Raw genomic sequence first — 17505 nt, 5'->3', positions numbered from 1 at the left:
CACTATATTTCAGGAGCTCTGGTGTCTAACCTCTACTGAGATCAGCTCCAAGTCTAGAACAAGCAATGGACCAGTTTTAAAGATTATCCCCGAAATACATTATTTCATTAAATTTTTTGGACAAATACAAAATCAATATTCGTTTGACAACTTCAGATTTATATCTCTGGGAATTATAAAAGTTTGGAACTAACAAAAAATGGGATGGCTAAAAGGACATGAGTTAAAAAATTGGTCGATAATCAAAGATGTACTGTAAGTGATATATCATCATTTAATTTGATCCATGCAATTCACATTCATATTCATTTCTAATGTGAGCTGTTTAGTTAATGTTGCGTGTCATTGTGCAGGTGTGGCTCCAGACTGGCCTCACCTTGAAATGTGGTGGATGAAGATTTCTAAATAGTTGCAATTTCCCAACAATGTTTCTGTTTGTGTAAATTACAAAACATCCGCTCCTGTGTTTGTATATAAGAGAAGCTCCACAGTCCAACATCACTACCACCACCTCCTCAACCAACTGAGCAGCAGTCCTCTGAAGTTCAGAAGACTTGACAGTAATAACTTTGTTATTAATTAAGTTGGTAATATGATTTTCCTTTATTCCCTGTGTTAACTCGGTGGAATGCTGATGAAAGTCTGAGTGCATTTTATTGTTTTATTGTAACAGATATGATCACTGGAACCATGCTGAAGGTCGTGCTTGTTCTCGGCTGCCTCCTGAGTCTCACTCTGGCTAGACCGGTGAGAAAACGATCTTATATTTAATACCAATTATTCCTATTTTTATGCTATGATCTTAAGTTCAACTGTTGAATTTTTACAGAGCAAACGAGTCGCCCGCTCTGATTCGTCCTCTTCCTCAGAGTCGAACGAGGTGAGTGTCCTCTCCGTCCTCTGGACCATTCATGTAAGAGTCTTTGGAAAATCCCCTGCTTCATAACTAACCATGAATGTTTCTCATTTTCCTTAAGCGGAATCAGAATGGAGGCGGCGGGATAACTTCAGCCCAGTTGGCCCAGATCATCCTCGCCATCCTCCAGCAGCAAACTACAGCTGCAACTACGACTGCAGCCACCACCATTACTACAACTCCAACCACCACTCCAGCTAAAACTACAGGTGCTGCTCCCGTCACATAGATCTGATCAGCAGAGATCGATCTGTGGAGAGAGTCCAATGACGTCTAATGTGTTTCCACACTGAGCTCAAGAAAACAACTGGATCCAAATCACTGTTTTCTGTGTTGAATCTACTGAATAAAGTTCATACATGGAAAAGATGATGACTTAATGCTTTTTGTTTTTCTGAAAGAACAATATTAGAAACATTAAGGAAACCTCTGAACATTTTGAACATTAACAAAACTGATACTTTAACACTTTTTAAGTAACAGTACGAAAACAGTAAAGTCATATTTTGAAAATATTGTTGCAAGCAGCTATTTCACTAGTCCCTGTTTTGGATCTTAATTAGGTCACGTTGTGGTTAAACATTAAACAACATGCAAATATGATCTTGTTCTAATGTTTAATGTTCACATCTTCAAACATCTTGCCTCTAGCCTGCAGGAGTTTTGAAAACTATTATTCAGAAGTAATTTTCTTCAATGTGAGCCCTTTTCCAGTTGCCCTTGCTGAAGCATTGACTTGAAGACAGACATTCTTCCCTCAGATAAAAGTTCAGGACTATTTCACTTCCTCTGCTTCTTATACTCACAGTTTGCATTTCATCCAATTCAGCAGCATGTCTCCATCTGCAATGACACTTTGATATTGGCCAGTTTCATCTCTGTGATTCTAACCCTGTAAACAAGTCACACTGACTGGATTTTACTTCAACAAAATAGTCATTGGTCCATTTCTCTCCGAAGGCAATACAGTGAATCTCCTTTTCTTTTTGTGACAGTTGCTTGATGCTTGTCACAGGTGATTTGTGATTTTAACCTTTAAACCTCACAATTATGTTTAAGTGTCATTGTTGACCAGCTGTCAAGAGAAGAGGACCTGGTGTGTCGTGCTTTACAAGAGAAATGGACATATGATTACTCTGTTGTTGAAGCAAAGCAGAGACAGACCCAGTGATGGAATAGACCAGTCTCAAGAGTCATTAACATGGCGCCCTGTTGTTGCTGCAGAGCTGTTAGCACCAGACAGAGTCAAATAGTTTCAAGGTGTCAGTTTGGCGCAAAAAACAGTCGCAGAGTAGATTATTGATATTGCACAACAATTTGTATTCTGATAAAACACCAACATCGGTTGAAAATCCTGTCTCTCTCTGTGGGCTGCAATGAAACCACGGACAAGTTGTGCACAACTCAGTTTTAGTTTGTGGGATTACTGCTGAGTTTGATATGAGGAAGGAATTGCTTGGTTTTCAAGCCACTCATGCAGTTGCAAGAGCGCCTGGGAAGAGGTAAAACTCTTTGATACAAAAAGCCTCTTATGACATCTGAGTGCACCAGTTTGCAAAACTCCGTCTGGGTTTTAACACGGGATTTCAGGGCGTGGAGAGTATGCAAAAGGGACTGAATATATTTTAGTGTTATTTAAAGTGCAAGTGTATGTCCACATTGGGAAACTGTTTTGGACTGTGGGTGGGGCACCAACAGGATGTCTTGTCCTGTTAATACGAGAATCCTTGTTGACATTTTAGGGAACAGCAGCTTACTGAACGTGCCTCAAAGGGATAGTTCACTCAAAAATGAAAATTCCCTTATTATCTACTCACCACTATGCAGATGGAGGTGGTGGGTGAAGTGTTTGAGTCCACAGAACCCTAGAGGGGTTTCAGGGGTGAACAGTGTTGCAGCCAAATACAATACAATTTAAGTAACTGGTGACCGCTTCTTCAAATGTAAATAAGAGGAGAATAACAATTTCTTATTTGCGTTTGATGAATCTGTCACCATTTACTTTTATTGAATTAATTTGGCTCCAACGCTGTTTAGTAGATGTTGAGTAGATAATGAGTGAATTCGATTAGATAATGAGTTAATACAACATTTAGGGTGAACTATCCCTTTAAAAGTTGTGAGAATAAATCAAAAATCAAGCCAACATTTCAGAGTTTTAGGTATTAGAGTTGTCGTATATACCAGTAAAGGTCAAACAACACAAGCAATACCAAAACAAAACAATTGCCGGACTGTCAACCCCCTCAAAATCAGACACACAAAAGAAAGCCAGTCAGAGATGCAGTTAACGCAAATGATGACAACTGGAAGTATGTCATAAGCCGTTTTCAGAAATGACCGGATGAAAAAAGAAGAATTAGCTATGGAGTTTATCCAGAGTTTGGCTTTCACACATGCACAACACAGCAGGAGGTTCTCTGCACACAAAAGCAACAAATTCTCTGCATTAGTCAGGTGAGAGGTGGAACAGCCGAGACCGTCGTCAGCTCTCATCACCACAAACTCTCCTGACAATTTCGTCGGTGTCTTCTACGTTTTTCGCCAAAGCTTTGTTATTTGTTTTCTTTTGGTTTGTTCATATTTGCGTCTGTCGCGTGCTATACGCAAAACTTGCAGTGAATCAAGCGGGGATCCCCATCTGTGTTCACACCTCGACTTTGCCTGGATGTATCTGCCTGGTCTTCTGGTGTAAAGTCTGTACAAACTGTGGAGCGTCTCACTTGGAGATTTGAGTTTACATTTGCACCTCCCTCTGGAGAAAATTCGGAGGAACTGCTGAGTCCATGCATGTCTGAAAGCAGCTACACAAACCTCTTAACTACAATGTGAACCCAATCATTCCTAAACTATTAACAAAGACATAAAACCTGGTTTAGTCTTTCTAATGAGAAGAACACCCAGAAGAAACTGGTAGCCCAGATCTCTAATAGCAATAGAAGGAAGCTATTAGAATAAGCGTAGTAGTAGTAGTAGTATGGTCTGTTTCATGCCCCAGGGTTAGGGTCATTATTATCCCTATGATGGATATCATATCGGTTTCTGCATCATTCCATCACTTGAGTATTGGAAAAACTGGACTTCCTTTGGCTGCAGCTGTGTGAATGATTCATTAGTTGTTGCATGTAACCAGAAGAGCAGACTAACACACGTTAAATCTTTAAGTCATTTTGAAATGACGACATCACGTGTTTCAGGGAATTGTTTGTCTGCTTCATCACATTGCAAAACAAATGGCCTGTTGTCACATTATCTGTGATTGGCTGACAGACACTATATAAGCCACTCTGAAATATTGCTTCTGCACCGTCAGCAAACATCGCAGCACTGCTTGTTCTCAATAACTGTGAGAACCCAGCATTCAGAAAGGTAAGGATCATCTCAATGATTGGTAATATGTAGGATCTTTGCATTTCACGTGCCAAACTGATTTATATTTTTTTAGATGCAGACATTCGGAATAAAGATTGTGGCTCTTGCAGTCATCATGATGCTGGTCTCCAGCTCTTTGGTAAGAAACGCTCCTTGTCTTTTGGGAGTTTAACTCTTTGATCGTAGCTTTAATTCACCAAAATGTTGTTGTCTTACTTTTCAAGGCTAAACCTGCCCATGTGATTGAAAAGCGCTCAAGTGAAGAGGTCAGTAATTAATTTATTTACAATCATACAAATAACTTTTTTCACTTGAACAGAGTAATACATGCAAAAACATATGAGAATAAGCTGCATAAATAGCTTACTTTTTTCTTCTTTTTCATTTTTTCCCAACAGAAGCAGCGAACTACCACCAACACCAACACCCAATCTCTCCTTCAGCTCACTCAGCTGCTCCAGCTATTGCAGGCCCTCAGAGCTCTCATTCCAGCTAAATGATGTGTTCATCCTGTCATTGAATAACCGATTGGTTTGATGTGAATTAAAGCAATAAAGAACATTTCAAATGTTATTCCTTTGGTCATGGTCTTGATTTGCTGAGGGTCTCAGATATGCCTGGATCCTCTCTAGTCTCGAAAGACGTGTTCTCTGTTGTGGACTCAAATCATTTGATAACAACATCAAATATCAGAATTAAAATACACTCATAATAACTGTTTGAGTGCACTTTCTTTCATTGCTGTTGAGAGAAAAAGACAATAGATAGATCACAGGAACTGTTCAGTCAATTGGCACCACACAGGGTTCAGGCCCAGACAACAATTGCCATGGCAACCCCACTGTGGAAAAACATAGAAATTACAAAGGTGCCACATCACAGGAAAAACCTCAGGTGTGTTTCTGACCCTGTGAGAATCTCTCCGGACAGTCAGAGAAGAGATCACCATTAAAATGCCAGAAGGAACACGTGCTGCTGGTGAATTTGTCGTCCTCCAGAAATTCTTGGATAAAATGCGCTTTGTTTTATAAACGTTGATTTATTGTTGTGTAGAATTTAGGGGTTGAATGTGAAAACCTCACGCAAAGCTGTCTCTGTTGCATTTTAACACAGTAAAACATTGATTTATTCCATCTCCCGCTCTATTGATACTTTTGCACAGTTGTTCTCTTGCTTTTTCTATATGTGGATTTTTCTCTGAACTGATATTTGTTTGGGCGTCCTCCACTGATGCATCTTCATCTGATCTTGGTCTCACCAGGGGAGACCAAGATCTTAAATGGGACATATTATGCCCATTTTTACCACAGTTGATATGGCTCCTTGGGGTCTTAATGAAATGTCTGTAACATATTTTGGTCAAAATACCACAAGGATCATTTAAAACAGCACCTTTTTACCATGTCTAAAACAGCCCTCCTCAGATTGACCTATTTTAAGTGCCCCACCCCCCTCACCCCCGGTGAGCCTGACTGCGAGAGCCCCAGCTCCCCAGCGCAGCCCCGCAGTGGGAGCAGTGGGAGAAGTGGGAGAAGTGGGAGCTGGTGCAGCAGCAGCATCCTTCAACACTGTTGAGTCAACGTTAGGAGGTGTCCGAGGGGTTCCTTGTTTATGCGGCCACTTAAATGTCTGATGGGTAGCAGCAGCGAGCTAACGCTACCCAAATTAAAGTGTAGAAGCACTACAAAAGTGGAATTTTCATAATATGTCCCCTTTAAATTAAAAATATTTTTTACGGGTTGTTTTATTGTTTTATTTCATTGTTGCTTCCGCTTAGTTTTTAGATTAGTGTTCTATTTCGTTGCCGCTTACCGGAACCTCAGTACTTAGTTTTATTCCTCTTATGTACCTCATGTTTTTGAATGACAAACAATATTATTGAATTGTGGATCAACATCAAAGCAAAATCACTCAAAATAGAAAAGTACATATGTCATAAGTATGATTTAATACAAATGACCCATCAATTTTTGTGTCTTTCCACAGTTAAAATCAAGTTTTGTGATTTTCTGCCAAGCTTTGCTGTGTTTTATGGTTCCTATGTCGAACACGGTGGGCCTCCTGCATTATTGAGAGCATGTCAGGGTAAGACATGTTAAATCATGTGTTAAACATGTGTTCATTTTTAAATGACGACATCACGTGTTTCAGGGAAATGTGAGGACACTTTTGGTTTGTCTGCTTCAACACATTGCAAAACAAATGGCCTGTTGTCACATTATCTGTGATTGGCTGACGGACACTATTTAAACCACTCTGAAATATGGCTTCTGCACCGTCAGCAAACATCTCAGCACTGCTTGTTCTCAATAACTATGAGAACCAAACATTCAGAAAGGTAAGCATCATTTCATTGAATGGTAATACGTAGGATCTTTGTATTTCACGTGCCAAACACATATATATATATATAGCCTGGATGCCAGACGAACTTAGCCCCGCCAACAACATTTTAGGTCGGGAAGTTCGGTCTGGAGTCGCTCTGTTGAGGAGAAATTATGCCCGACCGGGCCAATCAGATTGTCAGGGCGGGCTTTATACGATGATGGACAGATGATCAACGGTAACGTAATCAACCACGTCATCATAGTGCCCTTGGGTTGAATTCGTTTTCAACAAACATGCCTGCCGCTGGAGAGCTGAGATGTGTAGATGCTGCCATTGAGTCTGTTTTAGAAGACATCGACAGCGCATCCATTTTGAAAGAGGAACAGAGAACTTGGAGGCGACGCCAAAGCACAGCGCTAATCGCTATCGCCCTGGCGCTTGGCTGTTCACAACGGACACTGAAGCGACGCTGAACCGCCGGGCAGCGCTAATAATATCACCTGTTGATCCAGTAGATTTCGATGCAGACATTCGGAGTGAAGATTGTGGCTCTTGCAGTCATCATGATGCTGGTCTCCAGCTCTTTGGTAAGAAACGCTCTTTGTCTTTTAACTCTTTGATCGCAACTTTAATTCACCAAAATGTTGTTCTATTACTTTTCAAGGCTAAACCTGCCCATGTGATTGAAAAGCACTCAAGGCATAAGGTCAATATTTTGTCTATTTACAGATTATGCAAATAACTTTGCAACAACTTTATTCACTTGAACAGAGTAATACATGCAAAAACAAATGAGAACAAGCTGCTCTAATAACTTACTTTTTTCCTCTTTTTCATTTTTCCCCAACAGCATCGGCGACCTTCCACCAACACCAACACCCAATCTCTCCTTCAGCTCACTCAGCTGCTCCAGTGAATCAAGCGGGGATCCCCAGCTGTGTTCACACCTCGACTTTGCCTGGATGTATCTGCCTGGTCTTGTGGTGCAAAGTCTGTACAAACTGTGGAGCGTCTCACTTGGACATTTGAGTTTACATTTGCACCTCCCTCTGGAGAAAATTCGGAGGAACTGCTGAGTCCATGCATGTCTGAAAGCAGCTACACAAACCTCTTAACTACAATGTGAACCCAATCATTCCTAAACTATTAACAGAGACATAAAACCTGGTTTAGTCTTTCTCATGAGAAGACACCCAGAAGAAACTGGTAGCCCAGATCTCTAATAGCAATAGAAGGAATCTATTGGAATAAGAATAGTAGTAGTAGTAGTATGGTCTGTTTCATACCCCAGAGTTAGGGTCATTATTATCCCTATGATGGATATCATATCTGTTTCTGCATCATTCCATCACTTGAGTTTTGGAAACACTGGACTTCCTTTGGCTGCAGCTGTGTGAATGATTCATTAGTTGTTGCATGTAACCAGAAGATGAAGACTAACACAAGTTAAATCTTTAAGTCATTTTGAAATGACGACACCACGTGTTTCAGGGAAATGTGAGGACACTTTTTGTTTGTCTGCTTCATCACATATCAAAACAAAAGGCCTGTTGTCACATTATCTGTGATTGGCTGACAGACACTATATAAGCCACTCTGAAATATTGCTTCTGCACCGTCAGCAAACATCGCAGCACTGCTTGTTCTCAATAACTCTGAGAACCCAGCATTCAGAAAGGTAAGGATCCTTTCATTGATTGGTAATACATAGGATCTTTGCATTTCACGTGCCAAACTAATTTATATGTTTTTAGATGCAGACATTCGGAATAAAGATTGTGGCTCTTGCAGTCATCATGATGCTGGTCTCCAGCTCTTTGGTAAGAAACGCTCTTTGTCTTTTGGGAGTTTAACTCTTTGATCGTAGCTTTAATTCACCAAAATGTTGTTGTCTTACTTTTCAAGGCTAAACCTGCCCATGTGATTGAAAAGCGCTCAAGTGAAGAGGTCAGTAATTAGTTTATTTACAATCATACAAATAACTTTTTTCACTTGAACAGAGTAATACATGCAAAAACATATGAGAATAAGCTGCATAAATAGCTTACTTTTTTCTTCTTTTTCATTTTTTCCCAACAGAAGCAGCGAACTACCACCATCACCAACACCCAATCTCTCCTTCAGCTCACTCAGCTGCTCCAACTATTGCAGGCCCTCAGAGCTCTCATTCCATCTCAATGACGTGGTCATCCTGTCATTGAATAACCGATTGGTTTGATGTGAATTAAAGCAATAAAGAACATTTCAAATGTTATTCCTTTGGTCATGGTCTTGATTTGCTGAGGGTCTCAGATATGTCTGGATCCTCTCTAGTCTCGAAAGACGTGTTCTCTGTTGTGGACTCAAATCATTTGATAACAACATCAAATATCAGAATTAAAATACACTCATAATAACTGTTTGAGTGCACTTATCATTGCTGTTGAGAGAAAAAGACAATAAATAGATGTATTCTTCTCTGACACAGGAACTGTTGCAGTCAGTTGGCCCAACACAGGGTTCAGGCCCAGACAACAAATGCCATGGCAACCCCTCTGTGGAAAAACATAGAAATTACAAAGGTGCCACATCACAGGAAAAACCTCGGGTGTGTTTCTGACCCTGTGAGAATCTCTCCGGACAGTCAGAGAGGAGATCACCATTAAAATGCCCGAAGGAACACGTGGTGCTAGTGAGTTTGTCGTCCTTCAGACATTCTCGGATAAAATGCGCTTTGTTTTATAAACGTTGATTTATTGTTGTGTAGAATTTAGGGGTTGAATGTGAAAGCTTCACGCAAAGCTGTCTCTGTTGCATTTTGACACAGTAAAACATTGATTTATTCCATCTCCCGGTCTATTGATACTTTTGCACAGTTGTTCTCTTGCTTTTTCTATATGTGGATTTTTCTCTGTACTGATATTTGTTAGGGCGTCCTCCACTGATGCATCTTCATCTGATCTTGGTCTCACCAGGGGAGACCAAGATCTTAAAGGAGAAATATTATGCCCTTTTTTACCATAGTTGATATGGCTCCTTGGGGTCTTAGTGAAATGTCTGTAACATATTTTGGTCAAAATACCACAAGGATCATTTAAAACAGCACCTTTTTACCCTGTCTAAAAGAGCCCTCCTCAGATTGACCTATTTTGAGTGCCCCGCCCCCCTCACCCCCGGTGAGCCTGACTGTGAGAGCCCCAGCTCCCCGGGAGCAGTGGGAGCTGGTGCAGCAGCAGCATCCTTCAACACTGTTGAGTCAATGTTTAGAGGTGTCCGAGGGGTTCCTTGTTTATGTGGCCACTTAAATGTCTGATGGGTAGCAGCAGCGAGCTAACGCTACCCAAATTAAAGTGTAGAAGCACTACAAAAGTGGAATTTTCATAATATGTCCCCTTTAAACTAAAAATATTTTTTACGGGTTGTTTTATTGTTTTATTTCATTGTTGCTTCCGCTTAGTTTTTATATTAGTGTTAAATTTCTTTGCTGGTTACCGGGACCTCAGTACTTAGTTTTGTTTCCTCTCATGTACCTCATGTTTTTGAATGACAAACCATATTATTGAATTGTGGATCAACATCAAAGCAAAATCTCCCAAAATAGAAGAGTGCATATGTCATAAATATGATTTAATACAAATTACCCATACATTTTTGTGGCTTTCCACAGTTAAAATCAAGTTTTGTGATTTTCTGCCAAGATTTGCTGTGTTTTATATTTCCTATGTCGAACACGGTGGGCCTCCTGCATTATTGAGAACACGTCTTTCGAGACTAGAGAGGATCCAGGCATATCTGAGACCCTCAGCAAATCAAGACCATGACGAAAGGAATAACATTTGAAATGTTCTTTAATGCTTTCATTCACATCAACCTCATTTGGTTATTCAATGACAGGATGAACACATCATTTAGCTGGAATGAGAGCTCTGAGGGCCTGCACTAGCTGGAGCAGCTGAGTGAGCTGAAGGAGAGATTGGGTGTTGGTGTTGGTGGAAGGTCGCCTATGCTGTTGGGGAAAAATAAAAAGAGGAAAAACGTAAGCTATTAGAGCAGCTTATTCTCATTTGTTTTTGCATGTATTACTCTGTTCAAGTGAATAAGTTGTTGCAAAGTTATTTGTATGATTGTAAATAGACTTAATATTGACCTTATGCCTTGAGCGCTTTTCAATCACATGGGCAGGTTTAGCCTTGAAAAGTAAGAGAACAACATTTTGGTGAATTAAAGTTGCGATCAAAGAGTTGAAAGACAAAGAGCGTTTCTTACCAAAGAGCTGGAGACCAGCATCATGATGACTGCAAGAGCCACAATCTTCACTCCGAATGTCTGCATCTAAAAACATATATATATATGTTTGGCACGTGAAATACAAAAATCCTACGTATTACCATTCAATGAAATGATCCTTACCTTTCTGAATGTTGGGTTCTCATAGTTATTGAGAACAAGCAGTGCTGAGATGTTTGCTGACGGTGCAGAAGCGATATATCTGAGTGGCTTATATAGTGTCTGTCAGCCAATCACAGATAATGTGACAACAGGCCTTTTGTTTTGCAATGTGTTGAAGCAGACAAACCAAAAAGTGTCTTCACATTTCCCTGAAACACGTGATGTCGTCATTTCAAAATGAACACATGTTAAACACATGATTTAACATGACTTACCCTGACATGCTCTCAATAATGCAGGAGGCCCACCGTGTTCGACATAGGAACCATAAAACCCAACAAAGCTTGGCAGAAAATCACAAAACTTGGTTTTAATTGTGGAAAGACACAAAAATGTATGGGTAATTTGTATTAAATCATATTTATGACTTATGCACTTTTTCATTTTGAGTGATTTTGCTTTGATGTTGATCCATAATTCAAACATATGAGGTACATGAGAGGAAACAAAACTAAGTACTGAGGTTCCGGTAAGCAGCAACGAAATAGAACACTAATCTAAAAAGTAAGCGGAAGAAAATATTTTTAACTTACGATCTTGGTCTCCCCTGGTGAGACGAAGATCAAGATGAGGATGCATCAGTGGAGGACGGCCAAACAAATATCAGTACAGAGAAAAATCCACATATAGAAAAAGCAAGAGAACAACTGTGCAAAAGTATCAATAGACCGGGAGATGGAATAAATCAATGTTTTACTGTGTCAAAATGCAACAGAGACAGCTTTGAGTCCACAGCCCTCCTCAGATTGACCTGTTTTGAGTGCCCCGCCCCCCTCAACCCCGGTGAGCCTGACTGTGAGAGCCCCAGCTCCCCAGCGCATCCCCGCAGTGGCCGCAGGGGGAGCAGTGGGAGCTGGTGCAGCAGCAGCATCCTTCAACACTGTTGAGTCAATGTTTAGAGGTGTCCGAGGGGTCCCTTGTATATGCGGCCACTTAAATGTCTGATGGGTAGCAGCAGCGAGCTAACGCTACCCAATTTAAAGTGTAGAAGCACTACAAAAGTGGAATTTTCATAATATGTCCCCTTTAAATTAAAAATATTTTTTACGGGTTGTTTTATTGTTTTATTTCACTGTTGCTTCCGCTTAGCTTTTAGATTAGTGTTCTATTTTGTTGCTGCTTACCGGGACCTTGGTACTTAGTTTTGTTCCTCTCATGTACCTCATGTTTTTGAATTAGGCTCAACATCAAAGCAAAATAACTCAAAATGGAAAAGTGCATATGTCATAAATATGATTTACTACAAATTACCCATACATTTTTGTGGCTTTCCACAGTTAAAATCAAGTTTTGTGATTTTCTGCCAAGCTTTGCTGTGTTTCATATTTCCTATGTCAAACATGGTGGGCCTCCTGCATTATTGAGAGCATGTCAGGGTAAGACAAATCATAAAACCTGCTGCCAAGAAGGTCTTTTAAAGAGCTGCTTGTCAGAGCTGTGCAGATCACATTTTTCTCTGATTCCTTTCCGAGTCCCTTAGGGCACGGCTTTCATGTTTCAGTATAGTTGTTAGATCCTGGGGTTAGGTTGCAGTTCTGTTCCAACAGAAAACCAAAGGCTGCTATAAATGTTCTTGCTTAAGGGACACTTTTCTTCACCTTGTCATGCTTCATCTTGCACAAAACTTCTTTGGTATAATATAATAAGTAAGGAACCAATTGACGTATTCATGGTCAGGTTCAAGGAACAAAAATGTTTATTAGTGAGGAAAAATGTAACTTTCTTGTCGAGAGATAATTGAGAAGATTGGAAAACAGCTAGCCTCGTCTATTTCTTTGCGAGGTGCAATGATTTTGGGCATTTTTGTCATGACAAGTTTGCAAGAAAGTTACTGCACCTCATTGAAGCAGATTTCACACACGATCTCCTTTGAGGTTTGTGTATCACACATAAAAGGCAGAAGGAGATTCTCCGTTCAGGCACGTTTACAGCAACGGAAAAGAGTGGAGCCGCCTATAGGAGGCACAATGGCATTGCAATGTTTTTGTTAACAGCACATTGAAACATTATCACCAAAAGATCTTGAATCTCATTGACTTTCCAAGGTGACATCTTCGTCAGCATCTTCTCGAGTATGACACCTCTTTTTCCTCCTGAGATATTTGTATGCATTTTTTTCTTTTTCAGTTTTGGGTCCAACACACACAAAAAAAACTCATCTTCAACGTGCCCACTCGCTCATGGTGGATCATCCGGATAATCTCCTGTTGTGATGTCACATGGGTTGACTCAGACATATCTAGGTGTTTAGTTTGACCTGGGGGGGCTATAGCTCGATGGAAGTCAGCGTTCTCAGTCCCTCTGGGTAAGTTCAGGAGTTTTTCAAGAGTTCAGTGCATGTCTGAAAGCAAAATAAGACATCTTCACAAACCCCCTTCAGGACATAACATTTAGTTGTTACACTTTGATACTTTTACTTTGATCATACAAATTGAACATAACAACTAGTGAACTGAATAAGAACTTTGGACTGAGGGAGGATGGCTGCGCTCTATTTCTAGTCTTTGTGCTACTTTGCTTCATAAGATTTGAAAGCATTCTGTATCAAATTTTGCTCAAAGTTATATTTAATACATACATGAACGTAAAGGAGAAAGGATTGACTTAGAAGTGTCAAATCTCAAAACACAGATAACATTGGCTTTGCGCTTTAAAACACTGAACTCTCCCTCCTCTGCTTTCCCACAAGTGGTCGTCTCACTTCACACCCATCAGCGGGAAGGAAGAGCTTTTTAAATCTCTACATCCACAGAGGAAAGAAATCTCACAACGCCACTTGCATCAGGTCGTAAAAATATAATGACTGATGCCGGCGAGGACATAAATAAGGTCCACCTCGAGCAAACAAGATGATTACAGTATTTCGAAAGGATTGAGCAAGTATTGTTTTGCAGATGGGAATAGAGCCCCGGGGCGACTCTTTCGCAACTATCCAGAGCTAAAAAGAAAACATTGGTGTCCCCGGAATTTAACAGGATGTATTTTAAATTGTCTTTTAAATATCGTTGTGTCGTATCATGTCGAAATCTGGCTCAGGGTTCGAATACTTAGGGAGTGAAGTGTGAGAACGGGCTGCGTGTTTCATTAAGCCCAGCATGTGTCCGGACATACTTTAAGTCCGTCGGGATTAAAAACAGGATGCGGACTTTAGTGTTACACAAACACAGCCGACTTAGGTAATGAAACGGTGTTCACGCCTATTTGCTTTTGTCTGCGGAGGCTGCCGTGAGAGCGACCACATCTGAAGTTCCACACCTCTGCAGCGCCCGACCAGCGTGGGCGCACGGAGGCTGTTTAAAAAGCCTGTTTAAAAGCTAATGGGGTTTTCCAAAGGGATCAGACTGAAGGTAGAGGGCGCAGGCTCGATACCCAATTCATTAATTAGCTGTTGCTGGACAGCGGCGTGAGGGCGGCTCTAACTTTTCATGGGATTTGAATCGAGGTTCGAAGCGCGAGATGTTGTTGTTTCTACTGACGATCCTCGTCTTGATCAATTCCCCTGCTGCTGTAAGTACAAAATAATCAATACTCTTTTCATCCTTGGAGATTTAAGAATGATCTTAAATCTCCAAGGATCTTTAAAAAAAACCTTTGTATTTGATGTTTTTGTTGTTGTTGCAGAAGTGTCACAGCAGTCAGTCTGACAGTAGATCTAGCAGTGAGTCTGACAGTGATGAGGTAAGGATTGATTTCATCTTATCATCTATTAACGATTCATCTGATTACAACGAGACGATCTCGGTTAATAATGATTTCTAAAAGTATTTTTGACATATTAATCTTGTCTTGCTGCAGAGGGGCAATCACTTTCAGCCCATGCCACTTCCTCCCTGGCCTTCCTTCCCTTTTTGGCATCTGTTTCCTGGTCTGAGGCCAAATCCGCCACCCGTCATCCCCCCACCTCCTCCCCCACCCCCAACCCCGAAGACGACCACAGTCACGACAACGCAAACCACCAAGACCACTGCTGTTCTCCGCACAACACCTTCGCGAGGGGACAATGGTTAAAATTCATCCTGGGATGTAAAAACAGATCATATTCATGCTTTGTGTGTTTTATTGATTTATACAGACATACATACGAACCTGTTGGCATATTTTTTACATTTCAGTATTTCCTCAGTAACTTCTCCACGTTCTCGTGTATCACTCTGTTCACTGGTTTCATGCTTATCACTTTTCACATTTTGTAATCAGCACGATATCCTGTCGAAACATCTTTTTAATTTCATATTGTTCCCCAGTCCATATAAAAGTAGAAAGAATGCAGTGATATTTTGTGATTTGGAGGATATGCACACGAAGTAGATAGACGTGTGTTTAGTCAGGGTGTAATTACGAGTCTTGCAGGAGGCTGCCGTTGGAGACCTGTGGGCGGACGCTGACGACATGCTGCTGTAATGTGCATTCAGAGGGCCCACTCATCAGCATCCCTGGATCGAGACAGATTAAGAAAGGGATGAGTGCTGAGCTTATAATACCCAATTCTCAGCTGCATCGCTGAAGTCTGCCACACAGTGTTTTTCATCATGACTCAGCCTCTTGACCAATAGTTTCATTCACTGCACCATCGACCCTTTGCCGCATTTATCCACCAAAACTTACACAGCATAATATTTGCATTCTCACTGTCATCTGGTTCTTAATATACAACTCAATCATTTCCTGTCTTATGTTTCTGTTTTTTGCACAACTAATCAATATGAATGTAATTCCAAGCTCTATGTTTGTGACGTCAATGGTACTGTATCACAGGAAAGAATGTATAAATATATTGTGTATTCCAATATATTCCCTATAAATACTGCACTGCAATGCTTCAGTCCTTTTCTGAGAGCAACACGAGTAAAGAAATGAGTATTTGTGAGTTATTTCAACACATGTAATCAGCCTTCTATGTAAAGAAAATCATTAAAAAGTAAAAACCACAAATATTGTTATCCAATGAATTGTCACCAGGCAGCTCTGGACATATGTCTCGTTCTTTTCTCCCCACCAAATTCAAACCTTCAGCTTTTACAGAGATTTAGATCCCGGACTCACAAACAAACAAACGTTTTGTTTTTTATTGAGTGCTGTTGACTTGCAGTCTCCATGTCGCTGTGCAGCAGGAGAGACGTGCAGAAGATGTTCAAACATACGACTTCGTGACAAGGCCATTGGTTTCTACAAGCTTAACATAAAACGTATATATAATACAAAATATGATGATAAACACGTTTATCACAAGCAATACGAATAGTTTAATTGATTACTTTGTGTAATATATGAAATTATTGAACCTTTATGTTGCAGTATCTTGATAGACTGGGGGGGGGGTCATCCATCTTTATATACGGTATGGTAGGAGGATACAATATTCCATATATATTAAAAAAATAAAAAATTATACAAATATCGTGGCAAATAAAATGTTATATACATTTTTTAAATATAATAGAGTATCTATGTACTACAATCAATCACTCTACTTTATCACTGTTGTTTTACATTGTGAATGTGATACCCGACTGAAGACTACATTTTCTCCAGTTTCCCTATTCCTCTTTTTTCCTCAGTTAAATGTCCCATTACATACATTTGCTGTGACCATAATTACAACAGGGAGACTCCTGACACACCAGCCGCACCCACAGCTGATCTGAGCAACAGGAAAACCAGGCGGCTTGGGTTTCTCTGTCTCTTCATTCACCTCTGTAGACGTTACAGCATCGTAATTGGAGGAAAACCGACAGTTCAGGGCAGTTGGCAGCTTTTTTTTGGTTTCTCTCTGCGACGTTTCACACCAAAGGATTAGGTTGAATTTGTCTGTTATTTTTTCTGACGTGTGATTGGTTGTTTGACTCTGGGAGAAGGGCATAAGTCGGTGTTCCCTCAGCCGCAGTTTCATTGGTTTTACAATAAGTGCTCTCCGAGGACGTTTTTCTTATCTACCTTCATTGATCTTGTAAAAATCTAATTAAAACCTCATCGATTTCGTTTTGTTTCTGGAAATGATTTCTGTGAGGTTACTGTCATGTTTCACCATAATCGTGTCTGCAGTGCCAGTGAGTGCCCTCGTACTTTGAACACACTATTTGAGATGTTTTTTTTTAATTTATTTTCTGTATCTTTATTATCTGACATTTCTTGATTTTCCTTATTTGTATTTTCAGGTCTACTCTAATGTCCTTCCGTCGATTCAGTCACGAGGAGGAGCTCCACGACTTCGGCCTGTGGAAGCCGCAAACCGGAACCGTGAGGCTCAGACCCAGCCCCTCATTGTGGAGCAGCCTCAGCCTGGGGTTCCCCAGCAGCTGGGTCCTCAGAGCGGCCCCGAGCCCGTTCCCTCAATGCCTTATCACACCTGGACTCCACAGGGGAACAGACCGATGATGATCCCCCTGCAGCTCAGCCTCCATGGGCCTCAGCTTGCCAACCAGGCCACATTCCAGCAGGGGGTAGGACATAAAGCAAACAAA

At 40.6% G+C, this 17505-nt stretch overlaps 1 protein-coding gene and 3 long non-coding RNA genes across 4 annotated transcripts; 3 read left to right on the top strand and 1 right to left on the bottom strand.

Annotated features, from left to right (window-relative positions):
• The first annotated feature begins 4249 nt into the window (after positions 1-4249).
• Positions 4250-4817, top strand: LOC133953502 (uncharacterized). Its single transcript, XR_009920699.1, has 4 exons — positions 4250-4285; positions 4362-4427; positions 4513-4554; positions 4687-4817. It is a non-coding gene; the product is annotated as an uncharacterized LOC133953502 (long non-coding RNA).
• A 3443-nt stretch (positions 4818-8260) lies between these two features.
• On the top strand, positions 8261-8775 carry LOC133953571 (uncharacterized). The gene is made up of 4 exons (XR_009920708.1): positions 8261-8294; positions 8371-8436; positions 8522-8563; positions 8696-8775. It is a non-coding gene; the product is annotated as an uncharacterized LOC133953571 (long non-coding RNA).
• Positions 8776-10465: 1690 nt separating this feature from the next.
• Positions 10466-11052, bottom strand: LOC133953448 (uncharacterized). The gene is made up of 4 exons (XR_009920693.1): positions 11006-11052; positions 10862-10927; positions 10743-10784; positions 10466-10601 (listed from the first exon to the last, which is right to left on the bottom strand). It is a non-coding gene; the product is annotated as an uncharacterized LOC133953448 (long non-coding RNA).
• A 3241-nt stretch (positions 11053-14293) lies between these two features.
• LOC133954292 (WAS/WASL-interacting protein family member 3-like) lies at positions 14294-15957 on the top strand. The gene is made up of 3 exons (XM_062388652.1): positions 14294-14551; positions 14666-14722; positions 14840-15957. Exons 1-3 carry the CDS (start codon positions 14501-14503, stop codon positions 15050-15052), a joined length of 321 nt encoding a protein of 106 aa, XP_062244636.1. The 5' UTR covers positions 14294-14500; the 3' UTR covers positions 15053-15957.
• Positions 15958-17505: the final 1548 nt, after the last annotated feature.

Source organism: Platichthys flesus, chromosome 5 (assembly GCF_949316205.1).
Source record: "Platichthys flesus chromosome 5, fPlaFle2.1, whole genome shotgun sequence".
Taxonomy (NCBI): Eukaryota; Metazoa; Chordata; class Actinopteri; order Pleuronectiformes; family Pleuronectidae; genus Platichthys; species Platichthys flesus.
The sequence above is the reverse complement of the archived record's forward strand: the minus strand, read 5'-3'. Positions and strand labels throughout refer to the sequence as shown.

Bases quoted from the DNA above. Each gene is read 5' to 3' on its own strand.
- LOC133954292 (XM_062388652.1), top strand. From the start codon at position 14,501: ATGTTGTTGTTTCTACTGACGATCCTCGTCTTGATCAATTCCCCTGCT. The intron at 14,552-14,665 runs GTAAGTACAAAA...TTGTTGTTGCAG, and splicing joins TGATCAATTCCCCTGCTGCT to AAGTGTCACAGCAGTCAGTC. The intron at 14,723-14,839 runs GTAAGGATTGAT...GTCTTGCTGCAG, and splicing joins GTGAGTCTGACAGTGATGAG to AGGGGCAATCACTTTCAGCC.